This window comes from Calidris pugnax, unplaced genomic scaffold, assembly GCF_001431845.1.
Source record: "Calidris pugnax isolate Ruff unplaced genomic scaffold, ASM143184v1 scaffold89, whole genome shotgun sequence".
NCBI classification, from domain to species: Eukaryota; Metazoa; Chordata; class Aves; order Charadriiformes; family Scolopacidae; genus Calidris; species Calidris pugnax.
In genome coordinates this window covers 5,328,037-5,343,673 of record NW_015090865.1, presented here as the reverse complement: position 1 = coordinate 5,343,673, position 15,637 = coordinate 5,328,037, and the positions used below count along the sequence as shown (strand labels likewise).

The following is a 15,637-nucleotide window of genomic DNA, read 5'->3' as shown; positions in this document are numbered from 1 at the left end:
CCCAGGTTTGCCCAAGACATGGCAGGTCTTCTGGAGGAATGAGCCGTCCGGGGAGCTGCTACACGGGATTTGTGCAACGTACAACCCATTAATGTGAGAAACAATTTATCTGGAGAGTGTACCAGAGAGAGAGGCTGGCGAGAATGGAAGGAAAACGCTTCTTTTATACTGAAGGCATAAGAAAAATGTGTAGAGCCTAAATTTAGTTGTGTAGGCACGAACCGCAAATTGTTACGGGAAAGACTTTGAGGATGCAGAAGGAGATCTTTTTAGGGAAAACCGAGCAATGTAATTTATTTTTGAAGCTGGATTGCCTGTTGCCCAGAAAGAACTGCAGCATGAGGTTCTTCAATAGCAGTAAAGGAGGATCTGAGGCTATTTCTTAGCTCCTGCTGAGTTAACAGTCAGTAAAACTGAAATTAGTCCAAGATAAGAATATTATCGTGCAATATTCTGATGTATGAGGTACATTCCAAGCTGTTTAAATGTCAGATAGCATTAACTAACCATCATGTAAGCTTAATATTTTAAATGAAATGTTAAAACACAGCATTCCTCTATTGTGAGTATTGCATTCTAGATGTGGAAGATAGAGACGTGGTTGGAAACCCTTTAAAACAACTTGCTGCTCTCATGTGGAAGGTGTCAAACACCGTGTCTCTGCTCTCTGAAGACTGTCTGTGTCTTTCACAGCTCTCAGGATGGGCTTACAATCTGACCTGGGATATGAGCTGGACATGAGCCTTGGGCTGATTTTTTGGCAAATAGGTGAATTTCACCACTATCTTGTTTTGTTAGAGGGAAGAAAAAGCCATTTGATGCCATCCCATGAGCTGGAAAACAGACATTTCAAACCAAAGCCTCACATTTACTGGGTGGTTTCAAATATTTTGTGTTTTGCAGCTCCTGTAAAACAGCAGATGGTTTCAAATATTTTGTGTTTTGCAGCTCCAGTAAAACAGCAGGTTTTTTTGGGGTGGGGTGCTGGGGAAGAAGGAAGAGCAGAAATAAATGAGCAATGTGCATTTATTTATTTATTTATTTTTTCTCCCCGGGACCAACGCTTTCAATTTCTGAAGGAGCAGTGGAAAACCCGCACTGATTTATAGACTGCGGCAGCCACCGGCAAACGTGAAACACGTTGTGGTTTGCACATTTTATCGTGCAGGAATAAGAATGCTGCTGCCTCCTTGCTGGCTCCAGAGACCACTCAAGCCTGTTTTTATCTCTATCAAGGACGCCCAGTATTTCATTAGCATTGACTGACATCAACTGCTCCACAAAAATTCCACCCTCTTCCCCCATCACTTTATTACCCTCACTGTTTTCCCTTCTCATCCTGAGATACTCTCACCTCCCAATTTTCACGAAAGTCCCTGGATTAAGGGCTTTGTTGAAAATTACAAAACACAGAAGGAGCAAACACTTCAGAGCAGTTGAAAGGATGGGTGAGACCGGCATGACAAGCGTGAGGATAAGGCTTCTGAGGACAAAAGCCAAGAGAGATGGAGATGAGACTGGAAAGTGAAATGCAGTGAAGAATAATAATCTGGGAGAGAAAACTGTGTGTATACCAGGGAATCTTGGAAGGAACAACATTTCATTTGGGAAACAAGTTGCTTAGAAGAGTGATGAAAAGTATTGTTAATAAGGAATCAAATCCATAAAGCAGAAGAACAGCAGATGCAGAAGTTATATCTGAAAATGCTGATTTGCTACAGGCGAAAGGTGATCTTCAGCTTTACAGGAGATTGGTTTAAGGACCAAAAGGCAAACAAGAAAAGAAGCAAGCTTCTTAAGAATAATATATTAAAGAAAATAGAAATCAAAATGAGGAATCTTAAATGGACCTCAAACTACAAACAGGAGGGCTATTCATGATGAAGGCTAGTCCTTTGTTCTTCAAATGAGACACCCACACTCCTGCTCTCAGCCCAAGCCCACACTCTGTATTATTAAATTACAAATTTCCCCAGCACTTTTGGTGTAGAACAGAGAGATCCACTCCCTTCCAGTCTGCGGATGGAGGATTATACCTTCCTCTAAATTCATCTCGCCACGAATGCTAATATTTAGGGACTAAGCCTCATGGTTGATCTTCACTGTTCCTTCCTCTTGGGAAATTACTCCAGTAAGAGAAAGGGATCATAATTTTTGAGTGGGTGAACTACACCGTTCTTTAAAAAAACAACAACAAAAAAAGCCAGTGTTTTCAAACAAAGTGCCACCTGTCAGGAAATCCCCCTCCTCCATTTCTTCTACACAGTGTTTCTAACCACGTCCACCTCCCCTCTTGCATCCACCCCTCCCATCAGGCAGGTGGGACTGGAAGAGGCACAGTCTGACAACAACTTTAAAACAAGATTCCTGAGCTTCTGTATAAGCTCTACAGCTGCCCAGGGGAAAATCCCCTTCTTTTGCCATCTCTTGTTAATTTTCTGGGAAGAGAAAGCAAAGCAGTGGGATCAATCCGGAGTGAACAGTCAGAGACGCAGCTGGGAAATTATGGTAAAAACCAGACAAATTGGTTAGTGTATCAGTACAGTCTTCTAGAAATGCCCAGCAAATACTATTTCAGATGATTTCAGATGATTCCTGCTGCTGGGCTGCATTTGCAAACTGCATAGGTAACTGTAAGCAGTCGATTTAACTGAATGTCAGAACATCCCAAATGAGAGGATTAACTTAATTCTACTGCGGAAACCTCAACTTGGAGCTTCCTGACATTTGAAAATTCATGTAAGATGCTCATATTCTCACCATATATTGACTGGTTTTTTTTCCTTTTCATTAAACAATAGGAAAATTTATCACCGACCGGAGTCACCAGAAAATGAGAGAAGAAATACCTGTAACTAGGAAAGAGGGCTTTGAAAATGAATCATCCCCTCACACGCATGAAAAAATCACACAGGAGTCCTGTGATTTATGTTACGCAAAGGAGTAGGAATAAGTAATCTCAGCAGTCCCTTCAATATCATTATTCAACAAAGAAATTCAAAATAATGAAGACTCAATTGTTTAACCTAACTATGAGGGATAGGGAAAACACAACGTTTTCAGCGCTGTTTCCTTGGAAAGCAGGCAGAGCCTTGCCTCATTTCTAGCTGTAAAATCTGGGAAAAAAAAAATAAATTAAGATTATAAAAATTTAGACAGACTGGCTATTGGGTCTAACAACAGCCTCTGGGGCACGAACACTGTTCTGGGTAATGGGGTGGGGGCTGGAAAGGGAGCAGCAGGTATTTTGCTGGTTGTTTATCCAAACAGCTCCTTAGCTCTCCCAGCAGAGCTGGGGGGTCCAGCTCTAAGCCAGGCTGCTTTCAACAGAGACTCAATGAAGCTGCGAGAGGAACGTAGTATTAAAATATACTTTTAAATCAGTTATGACCCCAATTCTAACGAGGTTCTCCTTACCCGCTGTTAAAGGGTTAGTAAAAGCTTTCTGGGCAGCAGAAAGGAGCTGTGGAAGCCAATGTCACCCACTGCAGAAGCTCCAAGGCACCTACACAAGCCCCACGCAGGCTCTTGGGCAGCCCAGCTCCATCCCAGTCTGGAGTGACAATGTTTTGAGCATCATTTATTAACAACGTCTAAATACTGCATTCAGATAAGGTATAAAATTTGACCTTTTAAGCAAAGTTTCTATCAAAATACTAATTCTGCTAAAAACTTACTTGGAAAACACAAGCTGGTTTGACAATACTCTAGTTCTACCTGAAAATGACATTTCTATTTGCACTACATTTAAGCCACCAAGACTGCTTTTAAAAACCTAAGTACACGGTCCTGAAATATCCTGACAAAGAGATTTGTGCATGAATTATCCAAACACTGGTACGTCCCTACATCTCCCAAGTTAAACCCCTCCCTCTCCATGGAGAGGTACCACCACCACTCTCCCCTTCCCACCACGCAACCCCGAAGGCAAATTCATCTTGCAATAAGAGATGCAACAGGAGAGAAATATCCTCCACTAGGAATACTTCTGCCTTCTGACGACAGGAATCACAGACACCCCTTCTCTAAGGGAATTATTTTGTGTAGGTGCAAACACCAAGGGGAGCTGAAGGATTGCCCTGGCCATTGCAATTGCTGGAAAAATTCAGTCCCCCAAATTACACGCATTCATTGCTTTTTTATTTTCCCTGTGGCATCATACACACATAGACTTACCCTTAACACAGCTGTTATAAATGTACCATTGATTTCTTTTTACTGTTTTTATTTTAGTATTATTATCTTTAAGTGCTAGTTGGCAGACCGTTTACATAAAGCACTCCAAATAACTTGTAGCAAGTTTAAAGCTCCCCGAAGGTCGCTTGATGCAAACTATGTTTATCGTTCAACTTGTAAGTAAGAGAGAGAAGCAATGAAACGTATTTGTATTTTTTTTCCTCCCTTTTTACCTTGCCCTTGTCAAAGTAATGGATAATTTCTTGATACAGTTGATCTTTCAGCTGTCCTTGAGTAGCAGCCTGATATCCGTCCCGCTGGGTAAGATGTGCTGCACATGCTTCTTCTGACCACTAAATCATACAAGAAAGATGGGAAAAGGGAAAGCAAATCAGAAGTTATGAAATTAGGCTAAATAAAATATATATTTTTATCTAAAGAAATGGTACCACAGCTAATGCACTAATGGACTTCTTTTACAGTGGTGTGCTTTGATTCCCTGGGCACAAGGACTCTGTAATGGGAGGCCAATTACAAATATCAGCTGGAAGGAAGATTCTTGAGATGGGTTCTTCTCCTCAGAGAGTTTGATGTGACCGACCTTGGCCCATTGATGGGTACAACCTGCTGGATGCAGGTTTGTGTTGAGAGGAGCCCCGAAGGCAAGAATACATCAATAGAAATGGAAAGGGCTTCGGGCACAGAAATTAAATGGCTGAAATTGACAGAGAACGTTCGGAGGCAGGGAAAATTACAACTAACTTTATACAGCCTGTCTGCAATTAGCAGCTCTTGCAGCAAATGCCAAATGGGTGAGGAGCAAGGTACAGATGTTAAATGAATTTCCCCCTAGACCCAAGAGGACCAAGCAATTCTCCCTTGCATGTGTATATTCTGGTGTCCACAAAGCGACAGATACAATTGAAAACTCTGGATTCCAGTCTTCACATCACCTCTTCTTCTCCTCCCTTCTCTCTTCCCACTAATATCTCCACTCCTCCATCCACTCCAAACCACCGGTAGGAACAGGTCTGTTTATTACAGAAGTGCATCAATCTGTCTAACACATAATCCTGTTCCTACCCATGGTCTCCCTGGAGAAACACAACTTCATTACCTTTCTGACTGACGCTACACAGTGTTAAAAACTCAAGTGCTTTATTTATATGCACCTTGTACAGATGACATTTTATTTATATATAGTGATGGTTACACCAAAACATTCCTTGAAGAACACCAACGTGGTTATGTCTCTTTAAATGTGCTATGAACTGTGTAACACTGCATTAAAATTACATGAACCTTTTAAAGGTGTGAACTTGGAAAGAAAACCATTTGAATCTCTCTCTAATTTCCCAAAATCAAGACTGAATCTACAGATTGCCAGGAGCCCTTGAGGACAGTCTCCAGCACTCCCTGGGGTTGCCTTTGCAAAAACAACTCTGGGGAGAGCTGATATATTGCAGGATGTGTTTAGATGCCTCCACGCGTTACATCATTTTGATATTTAAAAGGAATTTTGATTGCAGCTTTGCAATGTATAACCCTCAGCCCTGCCCTGGCCACGGCTCTGCTCCTTCCAGCCCAAGGTGAGTAAATCACGCCCTGGCACACGCGGCCGGCAGAGCCCTGCTCTCCTGCCTGGGCTAATTACCCCTGCTAAAGAGAAAACTGACCCCTCAGAAGTTGATAATTGGTTTAAAGTGGAGATGTTCTGAGGCTGACAGACCCTACTGCTGCTGGCTACCGCTCAGATGAGTTTCAGTGCCTTTTGATGCTCACCTTCAGCAGCTTCGCGTGCAGAAGTAACGTGTAGGCAGCTTCCGTGTAGTTATCGCACTCCTTGTGCAGGTCACACAGCTTGTACAAATACCTGCAAGTCACAAAAACAGTGCTGCTTAATAAGGGCTGGTTCTTCAATGTTACTAAATCATGTATTTTGCAGACTACAATGGTTCAACTCTATCTTCAAGCAACTAAATACATGTGGGCTTAATTAAAGCTCGTATTTCTGTGTGCAGACAACCTTCAGGACCGTTTGTATTTTCATTGTGGTTTTTTTTCCAATGCATATAAATGACTTGTGATGTGTGATGAATCCACTACAGATCTTGCACAAGAAATATTGCTCTAATTGTTCTGCTATGGCTACAGATACACGTCTTCTTCCTTAACTTCAACATCATCACACCTCCGGAAGGGGATGCTCTTCATTTGCTCGTTGGGCTTTTTCAGTGACAATTCAAAAAAAAACAATTAAAAAAAATTATTAAAACTGTATTTTGGAAAAAACAGAGAAAATACAGACCATTAATATTCACAATGACACATTGTAAGTTTTTTAACAGAAGATGGAGAGAATTTGGGTGGGGGTTTGACAGTGAGAGATGATTTGTCTGTTATAGAGATGCTGAAGAGGGCAGAGCTACGACTCATAACTTCACGTGTTTGTCCACAGTTATCAATCCTGCCTTTTCCTAGATTTTCTTTTCTTTTTGCAAATTAATAAAGCAATAATTAAAACCATTTAAGCAACAGGAAGCAAATTCACAAGTGAAAATTCTCCCAAGAAGGTAACAAGCATCCGAGAATGAATTCATGAATAATATTTAGCTACCTAAAATAGCAGTAAAAAACCAACCTTCATCATTCTAGCACAACAGTCTAGCCAATTTTAAGCCAATGTACAAATAGAGGACCAGGAACCCTGAGGTTTACAAAAAGCACAACGACATATTACCGTTTTTGCTTTGTGTGAAAATAGATTTTAAAAGGTCCCTAAAAGCTTGAAATTTAAAATAAGTATCAGTCATGATATTATTTAATAGCCCTTTTTACCCCAAGTCACATATTTTGTGCCTCACCAGGAAGTGAAATTATTTCTTTGCTTTGTTTTCTTTTGACTTATTTATTTTTTTCTTTCATGTGACAATACTCATGAGCATTTCAGTGTTCACCATAATACAGCCACAGGAGGTGGAGAAAGGGGACAAAAAAAAAATATCTCATGATTAATTCCTAATGCTCACTGTTCTCAGGGAAGATAAGCTTTTGAATGTACTTATGGCTTGGAAAAGGTATGTTTTTTTCATTACTTTTTATCCTCCAGCCCCCAAGTGACTGCTTAATATGAACTTAATTTTCTCCAATTACATTACAGTAAAGTCAAGCAGCGTTTGTCACTGGTCGTGTTTACAAACCTTATGTACATTTCTTCTCTCTCAATCTCCTTGTAGAAATTCTGAAAAACAACATAATTTTGTTACAAAGTCTTTGATTTCACAGCCTGGAATGTATACAGAACATGCAGGAAATTAAAAATTCATAGTTGCGTAACATCAACCTCAAAACCGCAAAATGAAATTTGCCTCTAGACACAGAACACAAGTTATTTAACTTATAAAGTCTAATGCTGTGATGTTTCATGATGTAGCATATTAGGGCTTATGTCTCATTGCAAAGGTTAAGAATTTGCAAGAACAACCCTGCTAGAAATTTGCTTCTGGCATTTGCAAGTCACACATCATTAACCATTTTCAGTTGAAATTTTGTAATATACAAACCCGTAATTTTTAAGCAACAGTTGTTCTATGGATTTCAAACTCCACGCCTTAGTTGAGCAATACATCATCTGCCCCTGAATTCTAATAGTTTCTTTGGAAATAAAAAGTTAGATTAGTGTTATTTATCTGGTTTCATATGCCACACATTCTCATCACCCTCCTCAGAAAATGTCTGAACGCCTCCAGTCTCCAGATAAACTAGTTAACACCACAAACATTGTAAATGCAAGATATGATAAATTGGGTGAGATATTAAAGGCATTTCTGAATCTAATTTAAAGTTTGCCTTCAAAAGCTAAAATACATCTAAGAAAACAAAATACAAAGAAACTTCTCCCTCACTGAATTACAATATATTTCAATGCTAAATTAAACCAGCCTGAGTAGCCACTAATACAGATGGCCAAGCCCAGCACTAAGAGACGTGTAAGCCCTTCAAAGAGAACCAAAATTCAAGACAGAATCTAGGTACCAGAGTGAGAAATGATGGCTTATTCCTTGGATATACCATTTTAGTTGATGTAACTGCTCACTGGTTTTGAGACAAACTGAACCACATGACCAATTTCTGTTGTTTTTTCTTACTTGTGTTTTTTTTTGTGTTTTTTGAAGAGACTTCTGAATTAGGTGAACTAATAACATAAAACCAGTTTACCCTGATATTGCTACCAGCTGCTCTGCCCTTCTGGTGGAGCTCCAGAAGCAACATCAAAGCAACCAGAAGGGGAAGAGGCTTGGGCAGCAGGTTGGCACTGACACAGGTGACGTTTCCTGCAGCCCCCTCTGCCCCAGAATGCTGTCCCTGCTCCTGCCCCATCTCTGGGTGCGGGTTCCCTGGTGGGTCTGCAAGGAACGGGCCCAGGAACTGGTGGGGATGAAAAAAACCTGGAGGAGAAGAGCATGAGCTTTCAGCAAGACCCTTCCTGGGATCTGCTCTGCTCCCCTGGTGGCACGTTCGCTTTCACCAGGATTGTCAGGGCAGGAACAAGCAGCTGAGGGAACAGATAAGGCTTTTTTTTTATTATTATTATTTAACATTAGCACTGGCTTAAACACATATCAAACCTCTGCCTTAAACTACAGTCAATACAGACAAACTTAATCCTCTGAAAGCCTCTGCATCATTAAAGTCCCAATTAAGAACTCTTTGAGACCTCAGGTGGGAATTATGCTGAACATCAGCCCTGGGTTGGATTTTTGCAAAGGCATAAATTTCACTTCAGGTGCCAGGAGAATGATGAAAAGACCTGAGCTGGCCCTGGAGGGCGAATGGGACTTGAAAATGAAGCGAAAGTTTTAAATCACGTCGTCTGAAAAAAAAGGGAAGTTCTGCCCTGCGATGCTCTGCGCTTCCCACAGGCTCAGGGGCCGTGTTGTGTGTGGGTATCTCACGGGGATTTAACCTGACAGCCGTAAATCGCCCACAAAATTTATCATCTGCAAATACTGGAACAATTCAGGTGACAAAAACTGACATCAGGAGATGCTGTTGGAGACACCTGGAGAAAACGGAACCGAGCCCCAGGCGCGCCATCGGTGCCCTGCCCTTGGTGTGGCGAGAATCAGCAGGAGGAGACTCACAGTATTATGATGAAGGGAAGGAGAAATAAATTCACCTTCCTAGGGAAATTTTCCCAGTTTTAAATTGGTGTATGTGGTTTTTTATTTCCTATCTGGCAGGTGTTTCTAACTCAAGTTCTGCTCAGGAGGACGCTATGGCTTTTCTGTGGGTAACCTAACGGCACTCCCTAGATCAGTAGTTGATGACAACTCTCCAAGTCCCTCCTCTCTTCCCATTTCCTGAACATTGAGATGCTTTAACTCAAGTTCTGCTCAGGAGGACGCTATGGCTTTTCTGTGGGTAACCTAACGGCACTCCCTAGATCAGTAGTTGATGACAACTCTCCAAGTCCCTCCTCTCTTCCCATTTCCTGAACATTGAGATGCTTTTTTGATGTGCGCAGGGAGGAAAACCAAACTAGAAATAAAATCCTGATCTCTGATTTGATGTCTCTGTCTTTTCTCCCCTTCTAATTTCGTTTACAGCTGATGCCGTAGCGGGGCATACAGGTTGTGCTGCACGAGCCCAGGCTGTTTGCATCATCTGCCAGTGCTAAAGCTACAAACTCTTTATGTGGATATTTCCAAACCAGCCTGAACAAAATCTCTCAGGCAGATCACATAAAAGACAAACACTGTCTGTGCCCCACACACTTAAGCGAAGTAAAAGCTTTGATAATGATATAGGGATGAAAGCTGAGAGTCCTTAGTGGGTAACAGTTTAATATTGAGTCCTATTGGAAAAATCAAATCCAGCCAGTACTGTGTTTGGGGGTCCCTAAAATTTATTTTTGATATCATTTTTCCATATGTGGTGATTTTGTGCTGGTAAAACCTCACACTCTAACACTTCCACTGAGGAGCGTGATGTGAGTGCTCTGGGGATGACTCCTGCTGCGTCCAGCTCCTGCCTAAAGGGACACAGGTTTGTAGCACAGAATAGAAATTCCAGAATTTCTGGAACTAAGAGGAGGGAATTTCACATCAAGTGAGGAAAACAGCCCCAGCTTTTTCTGCTGTGAATGAAATAGTAACACTCAAATCCCTTCAAAAATGCTGAGTACGGATGCTGAGCAGTGAGCAGAATACAAATGGGATTGCAAATGCACGACAATTTCGGTAGTAAACTGCGTGTTACTCCAATGTTCTATATGTCAAAGTGGTTTTCTGCATAAAGTTGTTCATGTATCAGTTGTAAAAATCAATGAACAGCCTTCAAAAACCAGGCCCTAAAATTTTTTTTCTTAAATCTTTCCTTAGAATCGACTAAAGGAGTAATAACTGTGTTTTCATAGATTCGCTTTCATTAAAAAAGGAAAAAAAAACCCGAAGTATTTAAAACTTTCATGGAAATGCCAACATGGATCTTTGGTTAAGAGTGTGAAATACAGAATGCAGTAATCACTTCAGGCTGGCAACTTCTCACTTACCAGCACGTTGACGGTACAGCTCATGCGGTTCTCCTTGTTCTCGTCGTGCATGATGGTCCTGTAGTCCAGCAGCCTCTCCATCAGGCGGACAACGAGCTTGACGAAAGTTTCTCCGCTCTTTGCCAGGTATTTGTGTTTCCTGCAGTGCTCCAGGAGACTGAGAAACCAATTACATTCGCCTTGTTAATCACGCGCAGAAAAAAAAAAAAACCCACCTTGACTCAGGTGCAATTTTAAATATTGTGCATCATTAACAGATTTTAATTATTTCTGGGCTACAAAGTTCATTGTAGTCTAATTGCTCTCGCTCCCGACTTTACCCTGACATAAATCTCGCCGCTGATCAACACTTACATTTTGTCAAATAACACTTTGTACTGCTCATCTCCTCTGCCTCCTTCCACTTCATGATCCAGTTTCGTGATGATCTCATTTTCGAACTATAATTAAACAAAGCAAGCGTAAATAATCAGATGGCAAATATTTCACTTTATGGCCGTAGCCTCGATGCTTCGCAGATTGGTTGGGTACCTCGGTGAGATGTTTAGCCACTATTTTAAAGCTTGATTGACTTTAAGAGTTTGCAGTCCCTGGTATTAGACTATCCATGACGACCGGCTGCCCTACAAGGACTTTTTTGCTGAGGAGCTCATTGGTCATGCTGTTAAATGAAGTGTAAATATTTGCATTACGAAAAACTAAATAAGGAGATTAATGACAAGAATGAGGGCGGGGAAAAAGAGGACACGAAGCCAGGGACAGACTGTCCCCTGCAATAACGGCAAGAGCAGCAAAATACAAAAATGCTGGAAGCTCTATGAGAGGGGCCATATAACACCTGAGGGTGGAGAACTCAGCCAGATGCACAGCCCAGCACCACCAGCATCCCTTCCCAGCACACACTGACCCACAGTGGGGCACAACCCAATTAACAAACCTGTTAATAAGTCACTGCAAAGGGGGAGGAACTCTCTACAACAAGGTTATAGAGAAGCGGGGGTCGGTCTCTTCTCCCAAGTCACAGGTGATGGGACAAGAGGAAATGGTCTCAAGTTGCACCAGAGGAGGCTCAGATTGGAGATTAGGAACAATCTCCAACAGGGTTTTCCCACTGGAATGGGCTGCCCAGGGAAGTGGTTGAGGCACCATCCCTGGAGGTTTTCAAAAGACAACGCGTTGACACAGTTCTTACAGACATAGTTTAGTAATGTGGGATGTTTTTTCTCTATGGTTTTCTTTTGGCTTTTTTTTTTTTAATCAGAGTTAGGTTGATGGTTGGACTAGGTGATCTTCAAGGTCCCTTCCAACCTAGACAAATTCTATGGTTCTATGAACTTGTTTCAAACAACTTAAGAGCAGTGTTTTATTTGGGCAATAATAAAAGAAAGCAAACTTAGGTGGGCCTTAGAATATATTTTAAATGCAAACCGGATAATTCACTAGGTTTTTAATGAATATAGAGGGTTTTACCTGTTGCTGCTACAGCCCCTTGGGGCCAGGTCAGGAAGGAACATAACCTGTTAGCGGAGGAGGACTCACTCTAGGCCAGCTGCTACGTAACGAGTTGGTCTAATCATCTAATTCCTAATTCTTCATTTAATAAGCACAGGCATCTACACCATTAGTGACACAGCCTGTTGTCAAGAGACCTGGGCAGAGAAGCCCGGGTGGGACGGGGCCAGGGGAGCCCATGAGTCAGAACGGGCACTTATGGACAGAACGTTTTTCCTGCCATCACTCACTTAACTCTTCTGAGGAGAAGCAAAGGGCCACCTGCACAAGAACAAAGCCTACTAACATTTTGTAAATGTCAAGGGATGTACTTTGCGTCTGCAGTTAATATTAACGGCACATAATGTGCCAATGGAAAAAGAAGGGACTGTCTGTAGCTTATCTACTTCCAGACCCAGGACATCCTTCCCCAGCCACAGCCCATGGACCTGCTCCTGCTCCTCTGCTGGAGCCAGGAGCTCTCCTTCCACCTCTCAAGTCACACCAGTAAGACAAGAGCATTTCTTGTTTTTCAAAAATTATTTCCACCGATCAAAATATCTACTTCAGTGACAACAGTAATAGGTCCTTTGTTAAAGCCATCAAATGCTGCCCCATCAGCAGAGGGACTCTCTGGAACTGGAGAGGGCAGGTTTTTGCTGAAAGCCCATAAGCAAAACCAACCGAGTACCCAAGCAACAGATAGTCCCTCATAAAACAATTTTTATTATTACCTCACTGTTTTAAAGATGAAAACCCCAAACCTTGGATTAAAACATTTCAAAGAATCTCTTCTGTGCTCCAAATGACCCACAAAATGACAGAAACACTGGGTAGAAGAGACCTTGAAGGTCATTTGGTCCAACCTTCCAGGTGATGCAGGACTACTGCCAATACTAGCTCAGACCAATTGTGACTTGCTCAGCCAAGTACTCAACATCTCCATGGATGGCCGATTACACAGCCTCTCTGGGTAACCTCTTCCACTCCCTCACTACCTTCCTTGTGAAGAAATGAATGAAAAGCGAAGTGAAATAAGGGGTTTAATACAATGAATCCATTATTCAAAAAATGACAGGAAAATGAGAAAAGGAAGAATAATGCAATCCACCCCCTCTAAGAAGCAAACACAAGCTGAGACACGTTCCCACAGTACAAGGACGTGTCAATAAACCACCGAAGCAACACGATGATGAAACAAAGAAGTCACAAAATTCATGTTCTTTAATGAGACCAAAAAGAAATTGACTTTCTATACCCATGTGAAAAATGACACTTGCTGCCAGAGTGAGCCCTCCAGGTGATATATTCTTTAGCAAGAGATTACTCATAAGAAGAAGAGCAATTACATTTGTCATACAGGATCTTGAATATCTTCCTGATATCAATTTCACTTAAATTTCTGTAAATCTGGGCTTTGTTGGGCCATTTCCCTAATGGCCCTCTTGGGTGGAACAGAGCTAGAGTTGAGGCATTTCTGGGGTTTTAAGGACTATTAATGATATCTTTGCTATTCAATCATTCTTGATACTTCTCAAGGAATCGATATGATGCAGATCACAGAAACCAGATGACTAAATGTTATTTAACATTTTAAATTTTTTTTTGTGGACTTGAAATTCTTTTTGTGGACTTTCCACAGAAGAAGGTTTGATCAACACAAGCTGAGGTTTATAGAGCTACTGTCTTCAACGATGGGAGCAAGAATGTGGCCTGGGAGGTGCACAAGCTAATGGCACTGGGGCACCACATCTGGCATCTGTTGATAAAGTGTCAAATTTTCCTTTTCTTTCTTTTTATTTTTCTTAATGCATAAAATAGCACAAAGTAGTCCTGCAAACATTGCAATGGAATCTACTCTCAAGTGAAGAAGTGCCAAGTTTTCAACATTTACTTTAGGTCCAGTGACATTTGGTGAGGCTCCTTCTGGAGGCGTAGGGGGTATATCTGGCACCATCAATGAACTGAGATTCATATCTTGCTGTTGACAGCAGAAGCTCCAGGGGTGAAGTTAGGAAGATTAGAGGAACTTATTATCAACTTTTCCTTGCTGTTGATCAAGATCTCAGCTTCCCTTTAGGACGTGTGTTTGAACTTGAGCAAAGAGTCTATCCACAACCTCATCTGTCCTCTACAATCTCCCATCTGGAGAAAATAAATCGATGTAAGCTATCTAGCGTCTTCAAGTGTCAGCTCAAGTAATCGCTTTTGGTTTTAGGTTTACGGAAAGTGTGGTCAGGCTATATTTGTAGCACTGACTGACAATTTAATCTAGCTGGAGAGGAGGAGGACTTGCAATCCTCCAAGCTGCTATAAATTTGTTTTGATATAGGATAATAATGAGTTCGCCATAAAAAGCTGAAGTGACAGATAACACCTCCAGAAATTAGTCCTAACGCAGAAATAGCACACAAGGGCTGTAGAACTTTGTCCAAAGGCTGCTATGAAAACTGGTGGCAATTCCCAACAGTTTCATCTGTTCCCTTTCCCATTTCCCCACAGCATTCTGGTCAGCAAACAGCCATTTAATATTTGGTGATTTTTGGAGGTCTCTAGACTTACTGCATCACCTTTCTCCCTTGCTCTTCAGGTGGGGCGAGGGAGGAATACCAATATTCTCCAAAAGGCCAAAAAACAAGAAAAACTTACACATTTACATTTCAACTGTAGATAACAAAAAACGTTACTTATTGAAATGAATCCTTTGTGGGGGATGACTAAATTGAATTTGCATGTTCAGCGGGATTACAGAGGAGAATCTGCAGCATCACAGAAACTTGGACAAGCCATTAACTTGTGTTCTCTCTGCAAATCCATAGCACAGGGAAAGGCATTAACACGGGGCTCAGAAGTGGTAAAAAAGACTTAATATGGACTTATACGTTCTAAAACTCAAGATTCAGATAAACCAGGTAATTCTCATTAAGAAGAATGATATCAATTTGAAATGCATTGATAGCCAACGAGAAATTACAGTGCAAGTAAAAATGCTGGTACGACCATCTTGATGCTACTGAGTTTTATTGTTAAATGTTAAAAATTAAAAGGGTTTCCTTTCTGTTTCTTCTGCTCTTTCCTCATTTAATTCTCTTCACAACACAATGCTAGCTGGAGGTACTTTACTGCACCCATGGTTTTATTTAAGAAATCATATGCATTATGCGTTGATTTAATATGCATTTCTATATAATTTTGCATTACGCATTCATTTCTTATGCGTTTCTATATGACTCTGCATTATGCATTCATTGCTTCTGTATTTCGGTATCTCATTTTTCTGCCTTTTCAGCTACGGTTCCATTATGCGAAGCCTCATTCCAATTTGCAGGAAGCAGGACAGATGTGCTGTGGCATTTTTGGGGCTCTTTCCTCAGATCGTTACTTTTACACTCCTGCTTTCTGTGCCAGGGTAAGAAC

The 15,637-nt window shown here is 41.3% G+C and overlaps 1 protein-coding gene across 1 annotated transcript in view; it reads right to left on the bottom strand.

The window, feature by feature from the left end:
* Positions 1-15,637, bottom strand: part of DOCK1 (dedicator of cytokinesis 1) — a 294,524-nt gene that overhangs the window by 42,849 nt on the left and 236,038 nt on the right. The window contains exons 36-38 of the mRNA XM_014945313.1: positions 7,377-7,417; positions 5,959-6,049; positions 4,410-4,529 (exon numbers count right to left, since the gene is read on the bottom strand). Of these exons, the coding sequence (XP_014800799.1) occupies positions 4,410-4,529; positions 5,959-6,049; positions 7,377-7,417 (252 nt within the window). The remainder of the gene's footprint in view (positions 1-4,409; positions 4,530-5,958; positions 6,050-7,376; positions 7,418-15,637) is intronic.